Source organism: Mytilus californianus, unplaced genomic scaffold (assembly GCF_021869535.1).
Source record: "Mytilus californianus isolate M0D057914Y unplaced genomic scaffold, xbMytCali1.0.p SCAF_35, whole genome shotgun sequence".
Lineage (NCBI taxonomy): Eukaryota > Metazoa > Mollusca > Bivalvia > Mytilida > Mytilidae > Mytilus > Mytilus californianus.
In genome coordinates this window covers 1,611,757-1,622,730 of record NW_026262685.1, presented here as the reverse complement: position 1 = coordinate 1,622,730, position 10,974 = coordinate 1,611,757, and the positions used below count along the sequence as shown (strand labels likewise).

The 10,974-nt window shown below is 33.0% G+C and overlaps 1 protein-coding gene across 1 annotated transcript; it reads right to left on the bottom strand.

Annotated features, from left to right (window-relative positions):
- Nucleotides 1-1,583: 1,583 nt before the first annotated feature.
- Nucleotides 1,584-10,972, bottom strand: LOC127736705 (protein THEM6-like). The gene is made up of 3 exons (XM_052247293.1): nt 10,821-10,972; nt 7,636-7,847; nt 1,584-2,035 (listed from the first exon to the last, which is right to left on the bottom strand). Exons 1-3 carry the CDS (start codon nt 10,864-10,866, stop codon nt 1,805-1,807), a joined length of 489 nt encoding a protein of 162 aa, XP_052103253.1. The 5' UTR covers nt 10,867-10,972; the 3' UTR covers nt 1,584-1,804.
- Between the last annotated feature and the right edge of the window lie 2 nt (nt 10,973-10,974).

The following is a 10,974-nucleotide window of genomic DNA, read 5'->3' as shown; positions in this document are numbered from 1 at the left end:
TAGTCTTAATTTTTTTTATGTCCAATTCGCAACGAGAAGTGTATTTGGAAGATTAAGGAAATTCATGGAGTAAATATAAAAATAAGAAGATGTGGTATGATTTCCAATGAGACAACTCTCGACAAGAGACCAAATGACACAAAAATTAACAGACATTAAAAATAAAGCTCTTTTTTGAAAATCTATGTTTACACAAGTTTTTGTGCTATAAATTAGGCAAAATTTTCCATCCCGAATCAGTCAGATCTTCAACGAAACAAAACCAATACCATGTTTGGATCCCCGTAACACTTTGCTGCTTTGGAGAACATCCTTCAGTGCCATAAAGATTAGTCACTTCTCCATTGAAGATATTTGTCAATTGTCGAGAAGGTGTAAACAATCAAAATGCATTGATTGGTTAAGAACATTCTTAAACTAAGAATACAACTACACAAGTGAAACTTTCATAAATGGTGATAGAAACACATGCTCCGGATAATTGCATCAATGTTAATACACATTTTCCATACGCAGAGGTTGCTAGAATGTTTATAAAAATAGAAAATTCACCATGGGAAAATTTAAGTCTTTTCTCTTTTCCAAAAGTAATTATCATAAGTTATCATCCTATAATATCCATAAAAACAAATCTACAAAATCCGACACAGGTCCAGACATAGTATTTTAATCATAACAAAAAAATGTCTTAATTAATCATAAACCTATCAGGATTTTGTTAATAGACAGGGAAGCTACTGGACCAAGACCTCGTTATGTGAAAGTAGAAGTAATCTTTTCAATTGAAGCCATTATGCTATGATCGATAGTTACGGAATATCTGAATATAACAGACGACCACAATAACGTTCTATTTATTTTAGCCACCGTCTAATCTTCCTTTCCTCGCTGTTGACGTTTGCCAAAAATAAAGCCAACAACAGCAATGTTTACTTGTAAGCAATAACTAAATGGGTGCCACGATTAAAGTCGGATCTGATTATCTCTTCGGAACACCGCAGTTAACTCTCGTTATGTAGGGTTCTTATTGCTCAATTTTTAGCTTTCCCTGTAGTCTTATCTTTTTACTTGCGTCGCCGAAGGCAGGTCTATTAACCGCTCGATTCTGTCCATCCGTCCAAAAGACCATATGTAGACAATTGTTGTCAAAGTTTTCTTTTTATATTTGGTCTGCAGCTTGATAATGATTTATTGTGTGTATGTAACTTTTACGTGTGCTGTGCAGCCACTTCCTGTTTGCTGGTAGTTTGAAATTTTGCAACACTCATTGTACAAGGAAAATTTTCGTCAAAGTTGTTTTGTCTTCAATGAAAGGGAATACTCAGTTATGCTTCAGTATAAAACATACAACCTCATGATCAGTTTCATATAGTGACGCAGGTCCAGATCCGGTATTGGTCTTAATTCTAATTTTGGCCACGTGTATCCTTTAACTAATGATTTGTAGCGACGTGTTTCCATTTTGGCAGATATTAACTGATAATCATTGATGAAATTATTTTTTCACATACCTAATTATAGGTCAATAAAGTCTCTTTGGAACATTCTATTAACCATAGTTCGGAATATAACAACATATAGTGTAGATTTTTCTTTTTATCAAAATTAAGAAAATTAAATGAACATAGCTTTTTTTGTAACAATAACATTGAAATGATTTGTTAATCATAATTTACCATTTACATGTTCGAATTATAAACAGTTTTAATTCATAAAATTATAAGAACAATTAAGTAGCTTGAATTATCAAATGTCTGCAAATTTCACGAATTAAAATAAAAATACAACTATGGTTAAACCAGCATCAACTTGATTGTCGAAGTCTTTCGCTCGAAAGCTGCCATGACTCTAACAAACATTTTAGTTCCTCTGTCAAAACTGGTTCCCTCTGTTCTCCAGTAAGTTTCTCTATGAGCAAGGCAGGAGAGCAGCCTATCATTGTTTGTTTGACTATATTTACAGCACATACAAAGTCGTCCCTTGTCCTGATGAACTGTTGTTCTAAGTAGAAAGACCTGTCGTCCCAGTACACTAACTGAAATAGAATTAAACGTCCAACACTAATATCACTGCATAATCTTTTACTTCAACAAGAAGTAAAACAACCCCCTCCCCTCGAAGAATATTAATTAAGATTTCAGTCAGCCTGAACCCATTTTTAACTTCAGATAAGAACAAAAATAAAAATACCAAAAGAACATCTCTACCAAGTCGGTTTATTTGACTAAGTTTCTTTGAGAATCTGTTAACATTAATCCTATGCTGTAAGAACGAGCACGGGGATTGTCGAATTCTTTTAAAAATATAAAAAATTTAATAACTATACGTTAATGTCTATCAGGCAAAGCTTTCTAATGTCTATTCCGGACTACTTGATCTGTCTAACTCTTGTTTATTTTCTGCAACACTTTTTATCGTTCTAAAGGAACAGGCTGATTTTGAATGTAAATAAATTTATTCGGTATTACTGCAATTACATGAAGTAGGTGTATTTTCACTGATATTAACATCTTTACACAATTGGCTATAATAAAACACAAATTTCAGGGTAGATTTCTTGTAAATATAACAAATAAGAGGGAGCTCAGTATTATCAAAATATCCCGGAATTTGTTCTTTAACAGAATGGTCGTTAAAAATACCGGCAATATTTACAAAATCAAAACCTTTATTGACATACTTTATTTTAATAAACTGTTTTTTATGATCTTCAGGGCGATCAATTTTGGGAAACAGTTTAGAATAACAATATGCCATTATAATTTGAACGATTTCATACTTAGGACTGCTATATGAAATAGTGTTGCAATCCTCTAAAATTTTATTTAACTTATTAACCGGTAATGAACAGAGCTTTGTTAACAGATAATGTCTGCCGTTGTTTTTTGAAATAGAAATTAGGTCCGAAATATTGGTATGATTGGTCCGAAATTTTCTTTGATTGCGATTTTTTCTACGACCATGAGAACGGTTTTTACGAACAGTTTTAGAAACTATATCCAAAATGTTAACAGAATCGGTTCTTGATATATTACCAATTCCCATGATATTATCATTAAGACCGAGAGGGTAGACTGTCTGTAATTTTTTAATCCAATTTAATTCAATTATTTTCCGCGATCGTACAAACTTTGAATGAGATTCACCAGGCTGCTTATTTACTACTTCTAAAGGTTGAACTGCTAAATATTTAATAGGATGATTGTGCTTCTTAAGGTGTTGATAAATGATACTTTTGAATTTATTGGGTCTTTTAAAACGATACAGATGTTCTTGAGTGCGTTTAGATAAATATCGTCCAGTTTCACCTACGTACTGAATACCGCATCCCGGTTTGTTTCATGTGAGTAAATAAATTATACTGTTTGTTTTTCAAGTTATATCAGTTTCAAAATTTAAAGAAAATGTGCGACCATTAAACGTGGACCTTACCGTATTGTTGGTGGAAAGACGGGGACATGTAAGTCATTTTTTGGCATGACACTTATCGATAGAAGGGTAACCACGATTTTTACATCGCGATGACCGTAAGGTCATTTCGATGTATTGCTATCGCCTAAATTTCCATTATGCAAATTAGTTTTGGGTTTTCAACCGATCTATAAAAATTATAGATCCGCGGTCATTACAAGTGAAAAAAGTGCATTTTTATACCTGCGATTCCGTTCTCCGTTCGTACGATGTTTCAACAAAATATAGAATCATTTCAGTTGTTGAGTTAGTACTGAAAATTTGACTGAATTATCTCTTATTAAATACGGTTTTATATGTTTAATTGGTGTTTACGAAAGAGGTCAGGTGCTCTTTTTCATTCATAAAATTATCGTTCATTCATAAATTTATCGTAAAATCAAAATCACTACACAGGTCACACAGGTTATACGTAGTGTCAAATAATTACCTGTAATCTAAAAATAGACAATCTTAACTGACTCCCCTTACTAATGAAATGGACCTGAAATTTATTTCACATGTTTTCGAAATATTGAAGATAATAATAATAATAATAATAGTAAAATTCTTTATTTAACGAAGGTAACACATTTAACAAGATCATTTTTCGCAATGTTTCCTGAAAATTAATAAATATCAAAGCAACATAGAGCTGTTCGTTCTTGTTCGTATAATGACGATTTAATGTCATGTTTGTCTGTGATGACCCCCTTTTCGGGATTGCATCAGAATTATAGTTATCTCGTATCGCATGAGGATGACACATATCAACTTAGCAATTATGTTCGGGACTTAGTTTTAAAAAATGATGTCAAAGTAACATTATGAAAATATTTTTAGTAAGCTGATATTATGTTTTACATATTTATGTCTTGAAAGATATTTTATTTCTGTCCCGTTTTTCAAAATTTGCGTCTGGAAAGTTGAAATGTTTTAACTGAATGGTTAATTTAAATTAATTATGAAAATTGTTAAAATTAAATCAATAAAGGAAATTATTGCCCAGTTACAAACACTACCAGGGGATAATCCATAATGATTTCTTTTTGAGTAATATGTTTCAGCACATGTATAATTAACCCCAACTTAACCTGGTAAACTTGTTGTCTCCTTGTGAAATATAAAACATATTAAAAATGATTTCCTGCTAAAGTCTTTTATTGATATAAAGTTAAAATCTTCTTGCTTTTCACTAGACAACACTCCTGTCCTGTCAGGTTTAATTCTTATATATGTGGATGAAAAATAAAAGTCCCCAAAACATAAACATGGCAGCAATTGCTTTTACAGCCTTTAAGGCTTTGATTTTTTTACAGAAGAGTGTCCACTTACACTGCACTATAATAATAGTAGAATGGAATGATATACAAATAGATGAAAATTATATATACATGCAACCGTAATATTAATATAATATATAACAACAAACTAGTGTATTCTCTGGGACTATTATTATATTAGTATAATAGTCCAAGGTATACTGATTTGTATCACTACAATATAATAGTTATTACGATGAGGTTGAATTACCCGTCATTTATTCATCATCCAAGCACGAACTTGTATCAGAAAAAAATATCTCTGTAAATTAACCTCAGTTTCAGGTATAGAGATGTGATCTGTTTCTGTGACATGTGCTTTTGACCATCCACAAGAACCTGCGGTCATCCGATGTTCAGTACTTCAGTACTTTGATTATTGTTAAAAATGTTAGCGATGGTAGTATTTTTAGATAATCGATTTTGAAGATTGAGACGTGTAGATACCCTTTGAACGAGTTTAGTATTTAATATTTTTCTATTTCTAAGCTTCATATTTGTTTTTTGTTTGTGAATTATATTAGAAAGGAGCAAAGACTGGCGTCCAGAATATGAACAAGCATACAATGAATTAAATTATGTAAAAATGATAAATCTGTCCGGCTAAAGATGTCAAACGCTATCCGTATTAATTACCCGAAAAAGAAAGGGTATATCAGGGTAGTGACTGACGTCTGACTAAATAGTAGAATGGGGCTGAATATTGAAATACTACTTTTTGATAAATATTCCTAAAGTAATGAACTAGAGAAGTTCTCGCTCGGACACACACTCCATAATCTAGTATATTATAAGAGCATAAACCTGAAGCACGGGGAGGCACTCTACTGTCTCCACACGGCACTAAAGACAAACTCTGTAAAATATAAAATTGAGAATGGAAATGGGGAATGTGTCAAAGAGACAACAACCCGACCATAGAACAGACAACAGCAGAAGGTCACCAACACCAACAGGTCTTGACTGTGTGATTTGTGTGACAAAATGAGTGACTGTGATTTGTGTGACAAAGTGAGTCTGACTGTGAGATTTGTGTGTCAAAATGAGTCGTACTGGGTGATTTGTGTAACAAAATGAGTCTGTGATTTGTGTGACAAAATAAGTCTGACTGTGTGATTTGTGTGACAGAATGAGTCTTACTGTGTGATTTGTGTGACAAAATGAGTCTGACTGTGATTTGTGTGACAAAATGAGTCTTGACTGTGTGATTTGTGTAACAAAATGAGTCTTGGCTGTGTGATCTGTGTGATAAAAGCAGTCTTGACTGTGAGATTTGTGTGACAAAATGAGTCTGACTGTGTGATTTGAGTGACAAAATGAGTCTTGACTGTGTGATTTGTGTGACAGAATGAGTCTTACTGTGTGATTTGTGTGACAAAATGAGTCTGACTGTGATGTGTGTGATAAAATGAGTCTAAATGTGTGATTAGTGTGACAAAATGAGTCTGACTGTGTGATTTGTGTGACAAAATTAGTCTGACTGTGCGATTTGTGCGACAAAATGAGTCTGACTGTGTGATTTGTGTGATAAAATGAGTCTGACTGTGATGTGTGTGATAAAATGAGTCTAAATGTGTGATTAGTGTGACAAAATGAGTCTGACTGTGTGATTTGTGTGACAAAGTGTGTCTGACGGTGAGATTTGTGTGATAAAATGAGTCTGACTGTGATGTGTGTGATAAAATGAGTCTAAATGTGTGATTAGTGTGACAAAATGAGTCTGACTGTGTGATTTGTGTGACAAAATTAGTCTGACTGTGCGATTTGTGCGACAAAATGAGTCTGACTGAGTGATTTGTGCGACAAAATGAGTCGGACTGTGTGATTTTTGTGACAAAACGAGTCTGACTGCGTGATTTGTATGACAAAATGAGTCTGACTGTGTGATTTGTGTGACAAAATGAGTATGACTGTGTGATTTGTGTGACAAAATGAGTGACTGTGTGATTTTTGTGACAAAATGAGTCTGTGTGATTTGAGTGACAAAATGAGTCTGACAGTGTGATTTGTGTGACAGTATGAGTGAATGTGTGATTTGTGTGACAAAATGAGTCTTGACTGTGTGATTTGTGTAACAAATGAGTCCGACGGTGTGATTTGTGTAACAAATGAGTCTAACTGTGTGATTTGTGTGACAAAATGAGTCGAACTGTGTGATTTGTGTGACAAAACGAGTCGAACTGTGTGATTTGAGTGACAAAATGAGTCTGACTGTGTGATTTGTGTGACAAAATCAGTCTGACTGTGTGATTTGTGTGACAAAATGAGTCTTGACTGTGTGATTTGTGTGACAAAATGAGTCTTGACTGTTTAATTTGTGTAACAAAATGAGTCGGACTGGGTGATTTGTGTAACAAAATGAGTCGGACTGGGTGATTTGTGTAACAAAATGAGTCTGACTGTTTGATTTGTGTGACAAAATGAGTCTGACTGTTTGATATGTGGAACATAATGAGTCGGACTGTGTGAATTGTGTAAAAAAATGAGTCTGTCTGTGATTTGTGTGACAAAATGAGTCTGACTGTTTGATTTGTGTGACAAAATGAGTCTGACTGTTTGATTTGTGGAACAAAATGAGTCTGACTGTGTGATTTGTGCGACAGTATGAGTGAATGTGTGATTTGTGTGACAAAATGAGTCTGACTGTTTGATTTGTGTAACAAAATGAGCCTGACTGTGTGATTTGTGTGACAGTATGAGTGACTGTGTGATTTGTGTGACAGTATGAGTCGGACTGTGTGATTTGTCCTATCATAAAGAACAGGCACCTTCTGAAAAATTTCCCTAAAGTGCAAAGGATGTGACAATGTGATTTTGTTCTGATGTATTTTTCCTTTATCTGTTCCTATTCGCACTATCATACCTTTGTTTTGATCTTATAAATATCGAAGAGTTGTAGAGATCGTCTGTATCTGATATTATTCCCAGCATTTGACATCTTTGCTCCCAATTTCTGCCCCATTTGCCATGCTTTACTCTCTATCCAAAATTTAAACCTAGCAAAGTCACAGTCTCGTAGATATCTAGCATTATTCATATGTATCATAAAATCAAGATCCGTTGTGAAACATATCCCTAGAAAAAAAGAAAGACAACAAAAATTCAAATTGTAATCTTTAAATTTTATGGTAACAATAAGAGAATCATTAAATTAAAAAAATATTAAATGGCTTTGTTTGCAATCTAATTCAAATTTAACCTTATTATCAGAGAGAGAGAGAGTAATAGATCTTATTCTTATATCCCTTAAAATGAACAAGAAATATGTACTTAAAAGTGTCGCGTCTGCTATACTGATTTGATTGAAATGTATGTTGAAACTCTTAAGGTCTTACCAGAGGTATCACATCAATTCAGCATACTCATGGACCGTGTAATCAGTTCAAAGTCAGACAATCTCATTAAAGTACAGATCCGGTGTCCACTATTTGCTAAAGTAAGAAAAACGTGCAGACATGATCTGTATTTGAATCAGTTTGAAAGGCAGAAGAATCCACGCCAGACGAATATGAACAACATACAATCATTTTAAAGACCAAATAAATTTGACCAATAGAGTAACAATTAACTCTAAATTAGTTAAGGAAAAAGCTTACAAAATGATACACAATCGCAAACATGATTACTGTTGCAGTTCAGAATCGAAACACACCAGAAAATATAAACAGATTGGAACAACTGCAAATAAGATCAAACAATCAACAAATAAGATCAAACAATCAACAAATAAGATCAAACAATCAACAAATAAGATACAAATAACTTCAACTCAACAAAGAAACGTCAGTTAAATTTTCATTATTTGCCAAACAATCAGAGATTGCAATGAACTACCATTCGAAATTTCATACCAAAATTCCACTGACAACTTTAAGGATGTTCTTCAAACACTCTTCTGTCATCTTAACTTAATGTATGTATTGTTTGTTGTCTTAGTATAAAAATACAAGAAAATTTTAAAAGTCGACTAAAAATTGTCAAGTTTTTAAATAATTTAAGGTGATGATGATGGGAGTTTTTAACGACCTTGACTGGCTATACAGCCCTCGCACGGTCGGTAATTTAAGGTGGCTCGGGTGTCTTCCTTCATTTTGGATTTCGAAGTAGCAGATAACGTTGGTCTAGATATTTCATGAAATGTGCAAATTTTGAGAGTAGTATGTAATTTATGTAAAAGACTTTTGATGTAAATATAGAAAATTGTGTGTGTTTTATCATAATTACGGCTGTAATTTCTCAAAAACACTTTATTTGTGTTTGATTAGATTTTTTTCATCTTTGCCAAATAAGGGGAGATAACTCAGATAAAGTAATTTTTACAATAGAAAGTGTTGTGAATTTACCTATTTTGATATGTAGCAAGAAATCAAGTTCGGTGACCCCATTTTTTCTTTTTCTTATCTGAAAGCATCTTATAAGAGCTATCTTCTCATATTTTATCTGAAAGTTCTATCAAGTAGTTTTCTTTTTATCACACAAAATTTGATTTTCTATGCATAATCTATACAAAATCTGACAATTTTGCACAACCTCTAGTGTGAAAAAAAGTTCGGTGACCCATACTTTTTATCATATTTTTGAAAAACGCATGATAAAAACTTCATTTTGGCAAATTATCAAAAAATTCTATCAATTTTGATTAAGAATCCCCAGCCACCTTAAGCACAACATTTTTATTTATATTTATAAAATTATTTACTTTTAAAGAAAGACCGAATATACGCATTAGTTGGTGACAAACTGTGACCATCATGGCAAAAAACGACACAAAACACAACATTGAAAACTATATACTGAGCAACCTCACACAGGCATGCATCAATTAGTTACTTGGTTTCCGTATCTAAAGAAGACAATATTACTTAAGAGTATATGAGTAACAGACTTTTTTACGAAAATATATTAAACGCTGCCCAATGAATCATCAAAATGGACTCTGTCAAACGGAAATTTACACCCAACAGTCATTCTCTACACTGAATATAGTTGACCAATTACTTCAAGTAAATATCTGTGAAACAGACCTAAAATGATAACTTGGACCAACAAAGCACAAACACGAGGTCGATGTCATTCTATACACTAAATGTAATGTTCTTAGAGCACGTATGGAATTTGACAGACATAATAAAGAAAAATAATTATAAATATAAGCGTTGACAACTGAACCGTGAAAGTGAGGGAGAAAGTTCAGATGTACCCTGTAATTTGGGCATATACACCTTACAATCGTTCTCCAACGTATAATTGGAAAATGACCATTGTTATATTATAGTTCGTTTCTGTGTGTGTTACATTTTAATGTTGTGTTTTTGTTGTGTCGTTGTTCTCCTCTTATATTTGATGGGTTTCCCTCAGTTTTAGTTTGTAACCCGGATTTGTTTTTATCTCTATCGATTTATGAGTTTCGAACAGCGGTATACTACTGTTGCCTTTATTTACAATCCGACAGAAGAATATGTTAAATTGTGTGTACGTATGCTATGTATAAGATTTATTTTGCAGATTGTAATGATGACCTCTGTAGTTTTTGAAATGACATTTAAAGCAAACTTTACAAGTTACAGTGAAATGTGAGTGTGTAGTCGGGGACAATCATTTGTGAAAAGAGACAATGGTTTTACATATGTTTAAAAATTATCTGAGAAAATTATTAACTCTTAAGTAACTCCCCCAGATAATTTCGTGCTGCTACCATACCGTTTAGCGAGCAGTAAAAGGCCTAGTCCAAATAATTATGAAGTCTTGAAAGGCTTTTTTCTTTTTCTTTGACGCGTCACAGAAAAAAAAAATAGCCTTTCAAGACTTCATAATTATTTGGACCATAAAAGGTACCGACATGAAAAAGCTGAATAAATCAATCGAGAAAACTAACGGCCTAATTTGTTAGTGTAAACAATTTATGTAAAACATATATGACAGCCACTGAATTACAGAACCATTTTAAATATTTATGATTAACTGTAGTCGGAGTTTATCATCAGTGAAGAATTTCTATCGGCACCGTAATAACTATTTGGATTATCTCCCGTTTAAAACTCAACTTACCATAAAAAATGCTTTCTTCAAATAATGAAGTCGACTTAGTAAGCATGTAATAGGAACATGTGAATCCGAATCGAATGAAATACCATACGTCAAAAAATACGAAACAGATACAGCTGATCAACTAAAGTAACCACATGATTAGCGGCTTTCCTTC